At 40.5% G+C, this 20,636-nt stretch overlaps 1 protein-coding gene across 4 annotated transcripts in view; it reads left to right on the top strand.

Annotated features, from left to right (window-relative positions):
- Positions 1-1,119: 1,119 nt before the first annotated feature.
- The window catches only part of cadm1a (cell adhesion molecule 1a), an 817,394-nt gene continuing 797,877 nt past the window's right edge, over positions 1,120-20,636 (top strand). For all 4 annotated transcript variants that reach the window (XM_061962826.2, XM_061962825.2, XM_061962824.2 and 1 more), the window contains exon 1: positions 1,120-1,229. In XM_061962826.2, coding sequence (XP_061818810.2) covers positions 1,157-1,229 — 73 coding nt within the window. In that variant the 5' untranslated portion in view covers positions 1,120-1,156. The remainder of the gene's footprint in view (positions 1,230-20,636) is intronic.

Genomic DNA, 20,636 nt, shown 5'->3' with positions numbered 1-20,636 from the left:
CATGTTGTTTTAATGTTGTATTTGTGTTGTAGAATATTGGTTGGGAAATGACCAAAATTCAATGGTCAAATCAACGTCAGAACCTAGCACTCATTAAAAATTGTCAAAAAGCATGTTGTTTCAACGTTGTATTTGTGTTGTAGAATATTGGTTGGGCAATGCCCAAAATTCAATGGTCAAATCAACGTCAGAACCCAGCATTGATTAAAAGTCGTCAAAAAGCATGTTGTTATTTTAACGTTATGTTTGTGTTGTAGAATATTGGTTGGGAAATGATCAAATTTCAATGGTCAAATCAACAATACAACCTGACATTGACTAAATGTTGTTTCAATGTTGTATTTGTGTTGTAGAATATTGGTTGGGAAATGACCAAAATTCAATGGTCAAATCAACGTCAGAACCTAGCATTGATTAAAAATGGTCAAAAAGCATGTTGTTTCAACGTTGTATTTGTGTTGTAGAATATTGGTTGGGAAATTATCAAAATTCAATGGTCAAATCAACGTCAGAACGCAACATTGATTAAACGTCGTCAAAAAGCATGTTGTTTCAACGTTATATTTGTGTCGTAGAATATTGGTTGGGGAATACCCAAAATTCAATGCTCAAATCAACGTCAGAACCCAGCATTGATTAAAAGTTGTCAAAAAGCATGTTGTTTCAATGTTGTATTTGTGTTGTCGAGTATTGGTTGGGAAATGACCAAAATTCAATGGTCAAATCAACGTCAGAACCCAACATTGATTACACGTCATCAAAAAGCATGTTGTTTCAACGTTATATTTGTGTTGTAGAATATTGTTTTTTTTAATCATTTAATTATGACGCAAATGGTTATTATTGTAAAATCTAGTAGGTGTTTTTTTTAAAATCATAATGAAAATTTTAGAGCGCCCCCAAACAATAAATAGTGGTCCGAAATTGTCCCCGGACGCCACACTTTGGACACCATTACCATTAACGGACACAAGTTGTCAACAATAACCCCCCAAACAAGCCTGAACGAAGAACCTTCAGTGGAAGAAGATATTATTAGCGGGGTGTTGTTTTGGGAAGGAGAGAGGAAGGAGGACGAAGGAGGCAGTGAAGGAGGCGAGGAGGCGAGAAGGACATCTCCACAGTAGGTGCCATCATACTGAAGCAGGTGTCCAACATGGCGAACGCAGGCTGCAGCTCTCTGGCGACTATTCTCTTTTTATTCGTCTTTCCGGCGGCTCTTCGACAAGGTATGTGCTTTTTAATCACCCCCGCCGAGCTTTTATGGACTATTTCTTCCCCTCGCCGTCCTCAAATGTGTGTATTTTGTTGATGTTTCGCGGCATTTCGGTGGGGGGATTCGTGACCGAAGCTGCTGGCGGATGTCCGTAAAGTTGGATCATGCTTGTTTTTTTTTTGGGAATGTTTTATGGAGATTTCTGTTTTGATTCGGACACTTTGGACACGTCGCTGTGATTAATCGCCTGGCTGGGAACTCTTTAAAGCACTTTGCTCGGTGTGGTGCAGATCCATCTTAGAAGGGGGAAAAGAAGCAGCGGTGCGTTCAAGCGAGCTTTGCAATGCAGAACTCCCAATCAAAACAGCCGCGATTTAAGTACGAGGCTTCCTCCTCTTTGAATTTGGAAAAAAGTGAATCGTTTATGCTTTCATACTTAAACAAACACGCACATAGAGCTGCGTATTCTTTCCATGGTATATTCTCAACTCTGTATTCGCCATTTAGCTTCTTTTTATAGCTCATATTCCTCTCGTCACTCCGACGGGCACCCGCTTGGAGAGTATGGGCAGAACGTGTGCATATACGTTTTAAAAGTTTAAATTCAAACCGAACGATGGTTTTTTGGTGTTCTGGATGTATGCCGAATTGGAGGCGATGTGTCAGAAGGGGGAATCGTGTCGTTGAACGCCGTGATCGATGCTTGTGTGCTCCCTGGGAAAGGGGTGGATCTGAATGTGCGTGGATTCCTAGGGGTGTTCATGACTGGCATGGGCTTGTGGCTCTGCAGCAGGCTATGGGGGGCATCAGAGTTTAATATATATATATATATATATATATATATATATATATATATATATATATATATATATATATATTTTTTTTTTTTAATGTATTTATTTTTTTATTCTGGTGCAACATGCCTGCATGTATTATTGCATACTTAAGGGGGCATCAGAGTGTTTTATTTGTTTTATTCTGGCGCAACATGCCTGCATGTATTATTGCATGCTTAGGGGACATCTTAGTTTTATACAGATATATATATTTTTAATTAGTTAATTTATTTATTTTTTATTCTGGTGCAACATGCCTGCATGTACTATTGCATGCTTAGGGGGCATCATAGTTTTATACAGATATATATATTTTTAATTAGTTAATTAATTATTTTTTTATTCTGGTGCAACATGCCTGCATGTATTCTTGCATGCTTGGTTCAGATCCAAAATAGAAAAAAAAGAACCAGCAATGCAGAATTTTTCTTCCCCAGTCCACTATTCAGCAAACACTACTACTCCCAGAATGAAACTCTCATCATATGGGGGCATTTTTCATATCAACTGGATTATTAACTTCGCCGAATTGGAGGCGATGTGCGAGAGTATGGCAACATGCCGTGGAGTGCGGTGACAGATGCTTGTGGGCGCCCTGGGAAAGGGGTGGGTGTAAATGTGTGCGGACTCCTAAGGATGTTCATGATGGGCATTAGATTGTGGCTATGCAGCAGGGCTATGGGGGGCATCAGTGTTCCTTTTTAGCCATGCTGCAGCTGCAACATGACTTTCTATTAACTGTGTTGCATGCTTTTTTTCCCTTTTTTTTTACCTGCTTGGTTCAGGTCCATCTAAGCCAAAGAACCAGTGGTTTGTTCAAGTATCATCTTGCAGCAATGCAGAACTCCTCTGATTTAAGTAAGCACAGGGCTTCCTACTATTAAGAGTGATCAAAAGTGTCTCTACTTAAAATCAATTGTCTGCATCAACTTACCCAAATTGGAGGTGATATGTGAGAGTGTGTAAATATGCATTTGAATACCATGACAGGTGCTCCTGGGTGGATTCCTAAAGGTGTTCATGAATGGCATCGGATGACTCCAAGAGCTGTGGATGCAGCTGCAACAAGACTTTCTGTTAGTGCGTTAAGTGCATATTGCATTTTGTTTTTTGCGCCTCGCCCGCTTGCTCCAGGGTTGTTCGTCTTTGCGCATTGCCATGGAGATGTGATGGAATAACAGCAGGCGACGCACCAACACCGCGCCCCCTCCTCCGCCGTCACCAACCATGCTCACACACTGGCAACACACAGCTTACACAACCCGGCGACTGGTAAACTGTGGCTTTGTCGCGCACCCGTCTTGTCACCCAGTCCGGCTTACTTTGTGTCAAGTCAGTTCTTCCATGCTTGTAAAAAACTTGGCGCTGCACCTCCCCTTTTTTTTTTTTTTTTTTTTTTACAAAGCCTATTTATGCTGACTGTGCATCTTAAGGGTGGAGGATGGCAGACGTTTGTGACTGTGGATTATCCAAACAGCTTAATCCATCACGTTGTTGTTGTTTTTTAATACATATATATCCGTTAAAACGCTAGGCCCTGGTCATCGTGGTTTGTCGGGTTAAACAAGCACAAAGCGCAAAGCTAAACACGTCCATGTTTTTTTTTTTTGGACTACGGCGAGTGCTGATTTACCTTTTTATTGCAAGTTTGCACAAAGCGTATTAATTATTTACCCCCTGGTGCTGCTGACTGTGGACTGGCTTTGTGTTTAAGCATTGCAGGAGTTTTTTTCCATCACCGCAAATAATGGAGAGTTTTAAAAACGTTTGATTTTTTGGCACCGGAGCCAATACAAACTTGCTCGTCAGATAACATCCTCTGGATTGGATTCAATCGTTTTTGTGTTTGTTACCGCTGCCAAGGACTCCTAACTTTGTGAAAATGTGGTGCACAAGCCAAGGAAGAGACCATTAAGTTTTGGGACTGATCCAGGAGTTTAATTTAAGTACTTTTGCAGCATTTTGCTGATTTTTTTTCAGAGTTCATCTTTGTAAAATACAAGCATTGGTTCTGATCAAAATTGTACAAACTATTCGCAACAGCCTTGTTCAACATTTGTCGTAAACTACGACTTTTGCGTCCAACTCACATTTCAACAATTTGATGAAAATTTTTCCTGTGAATCATCCACATGACTGTGCGACAATTTGCCCAAAGTTTCTGCTGCAAAGTTCTTTGCAGAATTTAGATCCTTTTTATTTGCTGTTAACCCGTTACATAAATTGTACTGCTTATCAAGACTCTCTGAGAATCTCATAAAGTCACTGAAGGACTATTTTTACTTTAACTTTCCAAAATTCTGAGGTAAAATATTGTACCTTCTAGTGTTGTCCCGATACCAATATTTTGGTACTGGTACCAAAATTATTTCGATACTTTTTGGTACTTTTCTAAATAAAGGGGACCACAAAAAATTGCATTATTGGCTTTATTTTAACAAAAAAAATTGTGTCATATATATGTTTCTTATTGCAAGTTTGTCCTTAAATAAAATAGTGAACCTACAAGACAACCTGTCTTTTATTAGTACGTGAGCAAAAAAAGGCTCCTAATTTAGCTGCTGACGTATGCAGTAACATATTGTGTCATTTATCGTTCTATTATTGTGTCAAAATTATTAAGGACAAGTGGTAGAAAATGATTTATTAATCTACTTGTTCATTTATTGTTAATATCTGCTTACTTCCTATTTTAACATGTTCTATCTACACTTCTGTTAAAATGTAATAATCACTTACTCTTCTGTTGTTTGATACTTTACATTAGTTTTGGATGATACCACACATTTGGGTATCAATCCGATACCAAGTGTCGTATTTTTCGGACTATAAGTCGCAGTTTTTTTCATAGTTTGGCCGGGCTCCAGTGCGATTTATATATGTTTTTTTCCTTCTTTATTATGCATTTTCGGCAGGTGCGACTTATACTCCGGTGCGACTTATACTCCGAAAAATACGGCAGTTACAGGATCATACATTGGTCATATTCAAAGCCCTCATGTGTCCAGGGACATATTTCCTGACTTTATAAACATAATATAAATTAAAAAAAAAAACCGAAAGAAGATGTTGTGATGCCAAAAAATACAGACGTAATCATACTGTACTTGGTATCATTACAGTGGATGTTAGGTGTAGATCCACCAATGGCGTTTGTTTACATTTTGACGGAACGGTACTTTTCAGAGGCGGTATAGTAATATGATTCATTAGTATCGCGGTACGATGCTAATACCGGTTTAGACGGTTTCTCCAATTGCCACAAACAATGTTTTTATAGTAAGTGTCAAATCAACAACACCCGATTTTGAACATGTTTTGATGAGGTCAAATGTTCTCTGAAAGAAGTTTAATGTACTTTGGGTAGCTTAATTAGCCATTTAACTACATATGATTTCAATATAAAACGTACAGTAAAAGCATGTCGTTTTACATTGCGTCCAATACTTACAAGTAACTTCATTACCCGCTCATTTTAGGAAGTCATTATTCTGAGCTGGTTCGGATCCACGGCTAAGTGCAGGGAAACATCTCATACCAATAAAACAAGTCAACAATGGGTACCTAAAGTAGCCATTAAACAACAAATTATGCGGTTTTCAGTTTTATTTTGAATAGGAATGTGATGTTCTGATTACTTGGTAAACTTTGTTAGAAAATGTTTAACCTGGTTAAATGTTGTTACTAGGGATGCACTGATTGATGTGCCAAAGATCGACCAATGCCGATTACAACAGCTGATTACAGCTGGCTGATACTGTATTTATTTTTGGTCCACCCGGTTAACAGGGGTGGCTAGCAGCTAACTGTGTATGTACTGTACACACACAGTGTGGAGATGCTCCCATAAGTTAATAGTCCTCCATTGCCGCAACTAAACACATTTTTAACAAATACATTATCACTGGAAGACTGGAGATCGAAGCTTAAAGGGGAACATTATCACAATTTCAGAAGGGTTAAAACCATTAAAAATCAGTTCCCAGTGGCTTATTTAATTTTTTCGAAGTTTTTTTCAAAATTTTACCCATCACGCAATATCCCTAAAAAAAGCTTCAAAGTGCCTGATTTTAACCATCGTTATATACACCCGTCCATTTTCCTGTGACGTCACACAGTGATGCCAATACAAACAAACATGGCGGATAGAACAGCAAGCTATAGCGACATTAGCTCGGATTCAGACTCGGATTTCAGCGGCTTAAGCGATTCAACAGATTACGCATGTATTGAAACGGATGGTTGTAGTGTGGAGGCAGGTAGCGAAAACCAAATTGAAGAAGAAACTGAAGCTATTGAGCCATATCGGTTTGAACCGTATGCAAGCGAAACCGACGAAAACGACACGACAGCCAGCGACACGGGAGAAAGCGAGGACGAATTCGGCGATCGCCTTCTAACCAACGATTGGTATGTGTTTGTTTGGCATTAAAGGAAACTAACAACTATGAACTAGGTTTACAGCATATGAAATACATTTGGCAACAACATGCACTTTGAGAGTGCAGACAGCCCATTTCAGGCGCGCTAAGAACATATATTTTTCCACGATTTCAGCACTCAGGTTCACCATACCTAAATAGAAACAAAATACTGCATTACACAAGACTACCTGAATGTACTCGAATGATTGAAAAAAAAAAAAAGTTTTTAAGCTAAATTATTGGTAAACACAGTTTATGTATAATAATTTACGTAAAACCGCGAGTAATGAATAAAGTTTTCATCAATTAAAATATTCTGTAGGCATACCCTCATCCGCTCTCTTTTCCTGAAAGCTGATCTGTCCAGTTTTGGAGTTGATGTCAGCATCTGCTTTGAGTGTCGCAGGATATCCACACATTCTTGCCATCTCTGTCGTAGCATAGCTTTCGTCGGTAAAGTGTGCGGAACAAACGACTGACCGTTTCGTCGGCTTTCCCCACAGCCTCGTATTTTGAACAAATTTCGTCCAATTTCTTGCCACTTTCGCATCTTTGGGCCACTGGTGCAACTTGAATCCGTCCCTGTTCGTGTTGTTACACCCTCCGACAACAAACCGACGAAAGTGAGAAAATGGCGGATTGCTTCCCGACGTCATCGCATCGAGAGCGAATAATAGAAAGGCGTTTAATTCGCCAAAATTCACCCATTTAGAGTTCGGAAATCGGTTAAAAAATATATGGTCTTTTTTCTGCAACATCAAGGTATATATTGACGCTTACATAGGTCTGGTGATAATGTTCCCCTTTAACATGTTACACACTGAGTAAGAGCAGAAGGAAGGCATGCTTAATCGCTAAGCTAGCCATTAAGTTAGCTTGAAACAATACGATAAATAAATGCTTGGTATTATTGTTGATATTCTGCAACCTCAATATCCTGATTAGATCAGTTGTCAGAAGAGTTTGTGATAGCGAGTGTTAGATAGCTAGCTAACTATGTTACCCAGCTGGTTCAGCCCCCTTGCCATTTTACCGCATTCCGCACAGGGACTCGAACCCTGGGCATTCGTGTGAGAGGAAAGTCGCTGACCACTGAGCTGCTTAGCTCTACTACTCTTGAAGATGTCTAACGTACACATGGCACAGCCACACTGGCTAAACCCGTAATACTCACACCAATAAACCTCACTCTCATCCGGGTCACGGCACCAATGTAACCCCCAATGAATACACTAGAATCGTCGCTAGTTCAAGCCTACTGGACTCTGTGTTTATTTATCTACTTAGCTATTCATTTGTCTTTTGCAGCGCTCCCCTACTCGCCTCGACCATGGCAGTAATGAACTGGCAGGTTGTAGTGCCAGCCCAGCTTATTTATAGCCCATGTCGGGGAGAGGGCGCTATTGAGCACTCACGTAACCTCTGGTTGGAAACAAATGGAGTCAAATACATAGAGTAACCTGTTACATACAACTTGAAAGTAAAACATTGAATACAAGGTGAAAATATGTGCTGTTAATTCTAGGACTTGTTGATTATGGCAAAAAATAATAATCGCGATTATTTTTGATTGATATTGTAATCACGATTAATTACACAATGATTATTTATTGTACCACTAAAACTCAACTTTTAATATAGTTTTAAAAAAAACAGGTAAATGCTTTTCTACTTTCAAGGTACTCTTTGACACTATTTCCACTTATAAACCACGACAAGTAAAATAATAATAATAGCAATAACAATACTGTAGAGGTTTCCCTCTAGTGGGTTCTTCAGACCACCACAGACTGTCAGGAATTCCGGATATAACACTGTTTTATTTTTATCCAATGGTGCAAAGTATTTCGCTTTTCAGCACAGTGTCTTTTCTTATTCAATGGTGCAAAGTCTTGCTTTTCAGCCTAGTGTCTCTCAACAGCACCTCCAACTACAATTACTCATTTCTTCACGGCTGCTCATAATAAAGGCGACAGGTGATTAGCTAACAAGGCCCACCTGTGCCATCTACGCACCTGTCGCTGTCTTCGAGGCTGGTCCTGACACACCCCGTTCCGTGGCAGGCCCGCAGGCCACGCCCCCCTCCACAAATACATTTCAATAACAATAGCAATGTAAAACAATACAATTAAGTTGTTCCTTTTTACACGTATTTTACCACCGGTGTGCTTTTTGTGTAAAATAAAATTGAAAAAAATGTTTGTTAATTAAAATGCAAAAATATCCTCACATGTATTGGTACAATACATCTTTGGACAATTTTGACCAGTATTTTAGGTCAAAGCATAATCATTGTGTAAATGTATCAATAAGAGCTTTAGGTACATTTTGCTTGTGTAAAGTACTTTTTTGAAACTTCTATTTTGTTAGCCCAGTAAGACCGGATGTGGCGCTCCGTGCTATTTTTGTGAAGGGGTGGGGGAGTGTGATGTGCCGTTGTTCTCAGTTTGACGACAACAAAAGTTGTCGTCAAACATTGATGTTACACGGTTGATGTCGTTCACAACAACACGAGCAGATGAGATGTGTCGGGTGTGTATGGATTGTTCTTGTTAGCTTTAGCTTCGTAGTTTAGTCGCCGTTTCAAGTGACCGTCTCGACATTGTTTAGATCAGCAGTGTGTCGGGGATAAATGAGCGGTACGGAACACAACAACGTTTATTCTCCTCACAATGACAACATTTCACTGTGTCATGTCTGTGATCATGTTTTGTTTAGTTATGTTTTTGCTTGGTTTTTGGACACTTTTTAGTTCTTGTCTTCACTCCCTTTGTCACCATAGTAACCATTAGTTTCACCTGGTTCACATCGTCATGTCACGCACCTGTCTCACGTTTTCACATTTTGAGTCACGCACCTGTTTTCACTAATCATGTCATCACTATTTAAGCCTGTAGTTGCCAGGCAGTCAGCCCGGCGACATCACTCTTGACACACTCCTGACAGTCTGTTTCATGTTCATAGTCCATGCTGCCCTGTTCACGTCATCGCAAGTACGTTTTGTTTATTTATGCCACAGTTAGTGTCTTTTGTTTTGCCATGTTCATAGTTATGCATAGTCCAAGTTTTTGTTCCCTGCGTTAAGTTTTGTGCCTCCACTATGAGCGCCTTTTGTTTGTTCTTTTTTTGAGTGTTAAAATTAAATATGTATGTACCTTCACGCCATGTCCGGTCCAAATCATTTGCACCATGGGAAAACAAACCACGCCAAAGCTCAAGTCCTGACACTAGGGATGTCCCGATCCAGGTTTTTGCACTTCCGATCCGATACCGATATTGTTTTTGCACTTCCGATCCGATACCGATACTGACCGATACTGGCCTATCCGAGCATGTATTAAAGTTTAACGTTATTTAGCCTACTTAGTTGTCAGAATCATGTTGAAAAAGGTTTTAGTACTCTTGATAACAACTAGCCAGCTGAATTAGGGGAGTTTGAATAATACACAATGGTTGGTAACAAGAAACTGACCTGTTTATTCAAGGATAAACACAAAATAGACAAAATTATACATGACAAACAGAAATGGCATCATTGAACTAGGGCTGGGCGATATGGCCTTTTTTTAATATTGCGATATTTTAAGGCCATATTGCGATACACGATATATATCTCGATATTTTGCCTTAGGCTTGAATGAACACATGATGCATATAATCACAGCAGTATGATGATTCTATGTGTTTCGATTGATTGATTGAGACTTTTATTAGTAGGTTGCACAGTGAAGTACATATTCCGTACAATTGACCACTAAATGGTAACACCCGAATAAGTTTTTCAACTTGTTTAAGACGGGGTCCACTTAAATTGATTCATGATACAGATATATACTATCAGATATATACTATCATCATAATACAGTCATCACACAAGATAATCACATTGAATTATTTATAATCCGGGGTGTGGAGGGGGGCGACAGATGTAAGTGTCAAAAAGACAGCCAAAAGAGTTTGATATGAGAATAAATCTAAAGTTAAAATATAGGGTAGAAATGCACCCATTTGCAGGAAATGTAGTCTTGATTTTCAAAATTTCCTTTCAAGGCTTGCATGTCTATATTAAAACATTCTTCTTCATACTGCATTAATATATGCTACTTTTAAACTTTCATGCAGAGAAGGAAATCACAACTAAAAAAATCACTAATTTTTTCATATGGTGTTGATGTGGAAATTTTTGCCTCGGCATTTTGATGGTGTGGACGTGTGGCACCGAACGGAGATAAGCGTCTCGACAGACGTGACAATATTTGAACAATGATGACGAAAACTGTTTTCTCTGTCGTGTCCGTGTGTCGAAAATTGTTATGCGCTTATTTTTTTATTTGATTTAGTGCGTGGCATAGATTTGCCGTGCGCACAGGACGTTTGAGCAGGCGCGCACCTTAGCGGCTGCGCTAGCATCACAGCTAACGTTAGCCATGCTGCTACCTCTCTGCTGGGAGAGGACGTATACGTATGTGACGTGTGACGTGTGTAAGAAGTTGCGCTTGCTGTCTGTGAGAAGGAGACAGAAGAAGGAGTGGGAAGAGCCTGTAGTGCAATGCCAGCAGCTAAAAGCAACTGCGTGAGAATCCATAGACCTGTGGATGTGTTGAAGGTGTGCTGGAAAATGCGGAACGGAAATAGGGAGCAGCAGAAAAGTGGAATGTATTATTTAAATCTGTGCGTTGGAAAACATGGACCGCAGTTTTTTTTTAAACTGGATCTGGATCGGCATTTTCCCATGCCTTGCCGATACGCAATTTTTGGCAAATATCGGCGGCCGATCCGATCCAAATATCGGATCGGGACATCCCTACCTGACACACGGCAATTTTCCTATTATTCTGCCGAATTCCATTCAATTGGCCAATTATGTGACTCCATCCGGGGTTACGTCAACTCTGAAATTAAATACGCCTTATTTTTTCTATTGCGTTTAGTGATTATTGATCCGGCATATATCCGCGCTGTGTCAAATAAAAAAGTAGCAACCATGGGGACATCCCAAACTTCTCGTAGACATGCTCCTCATCTGTTTCACCGTCACAAGTTCCGGAATTTGCATGCACGGCCCGTTGATCTTTTTTTGTCGATTATAATGTTTTCATAATCGTGAGAAGCTGAAATCGAAATAAAAATTGGATTCATTGTCCAGCCCTAAGTTAAATCTCTTCTGTGCACTAATTAACTCCATCAGACAGGAACTTTTTTTTGTTACCGTGGATAATATAATGCGCGTTTGTCAAGTATTCGTACCTAAGGGGGTCAAAGCGGGGTGAGAACTGGAGATAAAAGAAGTGTTTAATTAAATATTTGGCTGTTTAAATTTTAAAGAGCTGTGCAAAATGCCCAGTGGGAGTAATACCCACTGTCGTTATCTGGTTGGCTGAGTCTTGAAGGATTGGCTGAGATGGGACTTGCCAGCATCTAAAAACACTCCTCGGAGGAGTGATTTTTAATTTCGGGAGTGGAGCCGCGGGTAACCCACGGCACGTGGGGTCATATGTGGGACGTTGATGCATTGGATGTTGTAAGAACAAATACAACCACACAGGAAGTGTGCCAGTTGGCAGGACTGGCATGGAAAGTTCAGAATTTTCAAAATGAAGAGAAATTCAGTGAACTGTCCGTTCCATTGTCATAAATCTATTATTTTGGCGTATAAAGTCAGGATAGGTTTGTTTTTGCTGCTGTTTTAGAACTTATGCCAAACCCTTTCTTGGACGAGTACCCCCTCATTTATGTGCATGTCTTATCTGCAGAAATCTATTTTTGTTTTAGCAAAACAGACATGCAAATTGTCTGCAGTGTAATCTGGCCGTCAGCTGGACTGGTAGCAGTTCCCCGTGATGGAAAACGGGTGCGCAAATGGACTTGTTCCGCCGTCTCCAGCCCTCCACAGCCTCTCCAAGTGTAATGAAGAACAATGCCCTTATTTCTCTGGGGGGGAAGGAACCCCAAGTGACCCGCCTCCCCCCACTCCTCCGCGCGGCCGTGTTGGCAAGCCAACAGATGACTGGGTCGGGTCGCATCTGGCCTCCGTGCACTTAGTGTAATCAAAGCGAGAAAAAGCCTTCATGGCCTACTTGTCAGCGAGCCGTCTGCTGATGGGATGTCAAGTGCGCACCTTCCGCTTCCAAATCTCCCGAGGTGGCGGGGATGGCGGGGGGCGGGCATGGATGGCAATCTGGCGTTTGGAAAAACATTGTACGGCGTGGGCGTCTGGTTGAACTATATGTTACTGTATGTTGAACTGTAGGTTGCATTGACACCGATGGAAAGAAGATCTGATCTCCTTTTAAAAAGGCTGTTGGCATGACTACAATACTACATACATTTTTGATAAATACTAGTGCAAATGATGGCATTTTTAATTTAGATTAACCACACTTTTAAATTAGGGTTAATCAAGTTATTATTTACTTATTTCTATAAGGCGCACTTAAAATCCTTTCATTTTCTCAAAACACGACAGTGCGCCTTATAACCCGGTGGGCCTAATGTACGGAATAATTCTGGTTGTGCTTACCGACCTCAAAGCTATTTTATTTGGTACATGGTGAAATGACAAGTGTGACCAGTAGATGGCAGTCACACATAAGAGATACTTGTAGACTGCAATATGATGGCAGTCACACATAAGAGATACGTGTAGACTGCAATATGATGGCAGTCACACATAAGAGATACGTGTGGACTGCAATGTGACTCAAGTAAACAACACCAACATTTTATATGTTCCATTGAAAATATAGAACTTTACACACGGTGCTCCAAGTCTGAGTCCATGGTTCTCGCCCGGAAAAGGGTGGAGTGCCATCTCCGGGTGGGGGAGGAGATCTTGCCCCAAGTGGAGGAGTTCAAGTATCTCGGAGTCTTGTTCACGAGTGAGGGAAGAGTGGATCGTGAGATCGACAGGCGGATCGGTGCGGCGTCTTCAGTAATGCGGACGCTGTATCGATCCGTTGTGGTGAAGAAGGAGCTGAGCCGGAAGGCAAAGCTCTCAATTTACCGGTCGATCTACGTTCCCATCCTCACCTATGGTCATGAGCTTTGGGTTATGACCGAAAGGACAAGATCACGGGTACAAGCGGCCGAAATTAGTTTCCTGCGCCGGGTGGCGGGGCTCTCCCTTAGAGATAGGGTGAGAAGCTCTGTCATCCGAGGGGAGCTCAAAGTAAAGCCGCTGCTCCTCCACATCGAGAGGAGCCAGATGAGGTGGTTCGGGCATCTGGTCAGGATGCCACCCGAGCGCCTCCCTAGGGAGGTGTTTAGGGCACGTCCGACTGGTAGGAGGCCACGAGGAAGACCCAGGACACGTTGGGAAGACTATGTCTCCCGGCTGGCCTGGGAACGCCTCGGGATCCCCCGGGAGGAGCTGGACGAAGTGGCTGGGGAGAGGGAAGTTTGGGCTTCCCTGCTTAGGCTGCTGCCCCCGCGACCGGACTTCGTATAAGCGGAAGAGGATGGATGGATGGACACACGGTGCTCAAAAATCTATCAAAATGTTTAGTACAACTTTGGTAAGCTATGAAGCCGCACCGCTTGATGGATTGTACTGTGCTTCAACATAGGAGTATTATTATGGTGTGTGTATAAGGTAAGACATATTATCTGGTGTTTTGTTTTGCAATATTATGCAAAAGCAACTTTGCATACCTTCTGGTACCTGCTGATCTGTATTTGGGCTCTGCATAAGTCCTGAAAAATTGCGCACGTCCGCCTTTGTAGTCCGTGGGGACACCGTAGTCGATAAGCTTCTTCTTTTTTCCGGTCGGACGGTTTTTCACTGGACACATTTCCGGCCTTGTTGCACTAGTGAGCCACGGATGAGGAGATGCTGCTCCCTTATTAATTGAAGTAAAGTCTGAATGTCATTAAAACAGTTCGCTCCATCTTTTGACACTTCGTCCCTCGCGTCCTTGCACGCTACACCGCTACAACAAAGATGACGGGGAGAAGACGCTGCCGAAGGTGAGCCACGTAAATAAGACCGCCCACAAAACGGCGCATCCTAAAGCGACTTGAAGATGATCTGTCAAACATTTTGACCAAAGAACCATTACATGTTATGTAGAGTAGACCACAAGGAAGTGTTTTACATTCAGAAAAAAAAAATTATAATATGACCCCTATAATGCGCCCTATAATCTAGTGCGCCTTTTGTATGAAAATAGACCTGAATAGACCCACTCATCGGCAACATGCTTTATAATCCGGTGTGCCCTATGTTCCGGAAAATACGGTACATAATTTAAATCAACCTAAAACAATACTCAAAGCTCAAACTCTTTTTGGACACAAATGCTAGTTTATTGTCAGGATGTAATGCAGGAATATTTGTTTTAATGTTTTACTTTAATGCACGTCATTTATTTGCTCAAAACTTTGTAATATTTTGAAGTCTGAGTCTTCTCACTCTTCTTTGCACTGACAATTGCATTGACCGTGTAACTCGTACCATCTTTCAGAAAGGGGTGCACAACAATATCGACTAAATCGATTCATCATTTTCAATAATGTATTAAAAAAACTAATATATATATATATATATATATATTTATATTTACACTTACAGTACAAGCCCTCTCGATGAGGTTCAAGCACACCTGTGAAGTGAAAACCATTTCAGGTGATTACCTCTTGAAGCTCATGGAGAGAATGCAGAGAGTGCGCAAAAAAGTAATCAGAGCACAGGGTGGCTATTTTGAAGAAACGAGAATGTAAAACATGTTTTCAGTTGGTTCACCTTTTTTTATTAAGTACATAACTCCATGTGTTCATTCATAGTTTTGATGCCTTCAGTGACAATCTACAATGTAATTAGTTATGAAAATGCATGGAATGAAAGGTGTGTCCAAACTTTTGGCCTGTACTGTGTGTGTATATGTATATATATATATATATATATATATGTATATATATATATATATATATATATATATATATATATATATATGTATATTTTACCTTGACTGTGGATGGTTACCTGAAAGTAGAGGTGTGAATATGTTGGCACCTAATGATTCGATCCGATTCAGATTCTTGGGGTGGCGATTAGATTCAGAATCGATTCACGATTCAACACGTTTCTCGATTCAAACTGATTCCCGTAATGTATTATTTGGAATAACATTTAAAATGAAACTTTTTCAAAACAGGTTACAAGATAGAAATGTTCCTTCTGGTTGCATGGAGAGGGCCTTCAAAATGTATTTTTGAAAATAGATGATTTGTTAAAATAAATAAATAAAATATATATATATATATATATATATATATATATATATATATATATATATATATATATATATATATATGTGTGTGTGTACATATATATATATATATATATATATCCCATATACCCCCGTTAATTCCCATGGAATGTTTCCAACTTTGAATATTCCCAGAATTTTGCAACCCTAATAATATACAATGTCATAATTAAAGTTGCACAAATAATCAATTTCTTATCATATTGTAGCCCCTAAATCGTAATTATAATCAAATTGTGAGGTGCCCAAAGATTCCCATCTCTAATTTCAGGTGTGATCATTCGAGTGCATCTGTTAATTAATCAGGCCGCTACGGACTTTCGACGAAATAAGGAATGCTAAAATGTTACATAATTTAAAAAAATGGTTTCTTTTTTGGGCTATTTAATCGAAAATACGTGAAATTCCAAATGCATTACAGATTCTCTGTGAACTTTGAGGGTCTGCTGTACAATCAAACATCCGCAGGCTGTCCCCAAATGAGAAGAGATAGAAACATGGTGGCCTAGCACGGGTATACGGCCTGAAAATAACATCACACAGTCACCCCAGGCAGAAGACCAATGACCAAACATCAATAGAGTTTCACCACCCATATGAGTTTCTGTTCTGTAGATTACAGGACTCCACAGAATGCATTCATCAGCCTTTAGGTATTACTTTTACATGCTGGCATCAGAGGCTCTAATTGGGCCCTTGTTCGTAGTATCCACAGCTACAATTATGAGCTCAACATTAACAATACAATCAGGAATCAACTCGTATCATTTTTGCCTTCAATAAAACATCTGGCGTTATTGGCTGTAATTATGGCGCAGGAAATGAACGTCTTTCAGAGTACAATACCACGTCCACCGCCGCTATCGGTGCACAGTAGGCTCGAGTGATCCTGGCCGCTTTCTTCCTTTTTTCTAATGTAGCACTCCAGCTTTCAGGAAATTTGTTCCTGATGAGACCCTTTAGGCTGTTACGTCGTCTTCTGGTATAAATGTATCTTGTCTACCCACTCTGCTCAGTCCCTTTGTCTCCACTCTTCCCACTTCTCTGTGAGCGCTTTTGAGTATCTAACAATAGAAAAGCGCGATATAAAATCTAATCCATTATTATTATTATTATTGTGAGTGTTCTCCTGAGGGTTTGTTTTTGCAGTCGTTTGAGACGACTGACGCGCTGACGTTCAAAAGGTTTACCTTAAAACAATGTAAAGAGTTATAATGTGCTTCGAACCTGAGCTCAAAATCGCTGCGCTTAACTAGGAAGTGCAGCTGGCCTTTGGAACAAGTTGCAGTCCGAATAATCCAGAACTGTCGTCATTCTGACATCAATCACACCTCAGTTTGTGAATTTATGTTTTTTTTTGTGTGTACAGTATGTAGTTTTGCAAAGTCGGTGGTGATACCAAAAAGACCATGACAATAACTCAAAGGAATACTTGACAAAAATAGTTTGTTCCCCATTTTTTCTTCGGTTTACGTTGAGGCTAATGTCATTCATAGCTAACTTATTTAGATACAGGGCACGTAACAATTAACGGTTTAATGATAAACCGCGGCAAAATATTTCTGTTTTAAATGGAAATGTGTCCAGTGAAAAAATGTCCGACCGGAACTCTCTAATAACTAAAGTTCCTTGGGTGAATAATGTAAACTCACTACACCGGTATGTTTTAGTGCTTTCAGATATAAGTAATAACTTTACACTACCGTATTTTCCGCACTAAAAACCACAAATTTTCTCAAAAGCTGACAGTGCGGCTTATAACCCGGTGCGCCTTATATGTGGATTAATATTAATATTCATTTTCATAAAGTTTAGGTCTCGCAACTACGGTAAACAGCCGCCATCTTTTTTCCCCGTAGAAGAGGAAGCGCTTCTTCTTCTATGGTAAGCAACCGCCAAGGTAAGCACCCGCCCCCATAGAAGAGGAAGCGCTTCTTCTTCTACTGTAAGCAACCACCCGCCCCCGTAGAAGAAGAAGCCCCCGGATATTGCGTTTCATTTCATTTGTGTGTTTACATCTGTAAAGACCACAAAATGGCTCCTACTAAGCGACAGGTTTCCGGTTCATGAAAAGACGCAATCTCTCCATCCGCACACGGACTACTATTTCACAGCAACTGCCTAAAGACTTTCAAGAAAAGCTGGCTACTTTCCGTGCATATTGTAAAAACAAGATAGCTGAAAAAAAGATCCGGCCAGAGAACATTATCAACATGGACGAGGTTCCACTGACTTTTGATATTCCTGTGAACCGCACTGTGGATACAACGGGAGCACGTACGGTGAATATTCGCACCACAGGGAATGAGAAGTCGTCCTTCACTGTGGTTCTAGCTTGCCATGCTAATGGCCAGAAACTTCCACCCATGGTGATATTCAAAAGGAAGACCTTGCCAAAAGAGACCTTTCCAGCCGGCGTCATCATAAAAGCTAACTCGAAGGGATGGATGGATGAAGAAAAGATGAGCGAGTGGTTAAGGGAAGTTTACGCGAAGAGGCCGAGTGGCTTTTTTCACGCAGCTCCGTCCATGTTGATATACGACTCCATGCGCGCCCACATCACGCTGGTTTTTAATATATTATTAAAGTTTGACTGACCTATCTGACTGTTTTTTTGACATTCCCTTTAGCGCAGTTAGATGCGGCTTATAACACGGGGCGGCTTATAGGTGGACAAAGTTTTGAAATATGCCGTTCATTGAAGGCGCGGCTTATAACCCAGGGCGGCTTATGGTGCGGAAAATACGGTACTTTATATTAGAAATGGCAACAGCGGAGGATGAATGTCCCATAACAAGAATATAGAGAAAAAGAAGAAGCTTATCGACTACGGTGTTACCACAGACTACAAAATTTTTAGGACTTATGCAGATCCCAAATACAGATCAGCATGTACCAGAAGGCAAGCAAAGTTGCTTTTGCATAATATTGCGAAACAAAACGCCAGATAATGTCTTACCTTATACACACACCATAATAATACTTGTATATTGAAGCACAGTACAATCCATCAAGTGGTGCGGCTTCATAGCTTACCAAAGTCCTACTAAAACATTTTGATAGATTTTTGAGTGCCGTGTGTAATGTTCTATATTTTCAATGGAACATATAAAATGTTTGTGTTGTTCCCTTCAGTCATACTGCAGTCTGCACGTATCTCTTATGTGTGACTGCCATCATATTGCAGTCTATACGTATGTCTTATGAGTGACTGCCATCCGTACGTTAGGCGCACTGGGTTATAAGGCGCAATGTCGAGTTTTGAGAAAATGAAAGGATTTTAAGTGTGCCTTATAGTCCGAAAAATACGGTCATTTTCAACCTTCATAAAATATTTTCATAACTTTTTGGATGATACATCGACTGGTTGAATGACATCTCTGTCATGGCCTAAGGGGGTCTGTGTCGCTTTCAATGGCACTAAGCATTTTGAGGGGAGTGGCAGGAACCCATCCACACAAAAAACTACAAATATGCTGGCTTGCTTTACAGCATACGTCATTTCCCCTTTCCCATTCGTTAAAAGGACGGAAGTCGATGCAAACGCCTACGTGCAATTACTGCTAACATGGCAGAAGTTGCAAAACAACCAAAGAAACGAAAAGTGTTGTCCGAGGAGATAAAAGAAGGGAGGCTACCCGGATAGAAGGACAGTCAAGGATCAACATTGCCCCGGCTTTCACCCACTGGCGTGAGCTCAAAGACCAATGCTGCCTTGGTTCTGTTTGCGTGGTAGCAATAAATAGCCACAAGTTTGTTAGTTCGCAGTTCCACACTGACACGACCAACTCAAAAGTGCTGTATAAAGAAACAAAAAGTTTGAGTAAAATATGTAGGTTCCTACTGTGGAAAGGTATACTGAGTGACTAACCCTTTGCGTTGGTCCTCATGGGAAATGTGGTCTTCATTCAGGCAAAACACTACCGCTTTGGTCCAATGGCACCGCCAAAATCAACCAAAACTAAAAGTTCTTATGTTGGGCTTTAAATTAAAATGATCGTAAAAACGTGATTGATAAATGTATTTTGATAAACTAATCTACTGGAGAAGCAAGCTAGCGTGCTAATGATAACCATGATAATTTGGGTCACTAACCATGATACCGAATGGAATTTTCATATCGTTACATCCCTAGTACACATACCCTGTAATGTTATAATCATCGACTTGGTGGCTACTACTACAACATGGATCGAGTCACTACTGATACCTTTCCACAGGCAAAATCCTGTGCTACAATTTCCTATATTTTATGTCGGTATTCCGGTACGGTACGAGATACGTACACAACTGCCGGTTCCTCATTGGTTGAACAGATCAATCATCTGCCTTGCGGATTACTGTAACTCTTTGTATTTTGGAATTAGTCAATCCTCCCTCTCACGTCTGCAGCTGGTCCAAAATGCAGCTGCTCGACTTTTAACAAACACAAGAAAAAGAGAGCACATTACTCCTGTTTTAGCCTCCCTCCACTGGCTGCCTGTGTCTTTTAGAGTCCATTTTAAAATGATCTTACTCGTTTTGTCCCACCTTACCTCTCTGAGCTGCTCCACCTCTATGCCCCAACCCGGTCCCTCAGGTCAGCTGATCCTGGAGGTACCCAAATCAAAGCGCAAGCTCAGAGGGGACAGAGCCTTCTATGTTGCGGGTCCCAAATTCTGGAACGATCTCCCTCTCCATGTGAGACAGGCCCCTTCTTTGGCTATTTTTAAGACCCTTCTTAAAACCCATCTTTATTCACTGGCTTTTAACCCAGCATGAGACTTTAAACTGTTTTATAACTTTTTTTTAACTGTTTTTAACTTTTTAACTGCTTTTTATCTAACAAATTGTTCTTAGGGTAATTTGTATTTGCTTTTTCAATGTTTATTTTATTTCTGTTTTAAAGGGGAAC

This window comes from Nerophis lumbriciformis, linkage group LG09, assembly GCF_033978685.3.
Source record: "Nerophis lumbriciformis linkage group LG09, RoL_Nlum_v2.1, whole genome shotgun sequence".
NCBI classification, from domain to species: Eukaryota; Metazoa; Chordata; class Actinopteri; order Syngnathiformes; family Syngnathidae; genus Nerophis; species Nerophis lumbriciformis.
Note: the sequence above shows the minus strand (reverse complement) of the source record. Positions and strands in the feature narration are given on the sequence as shown.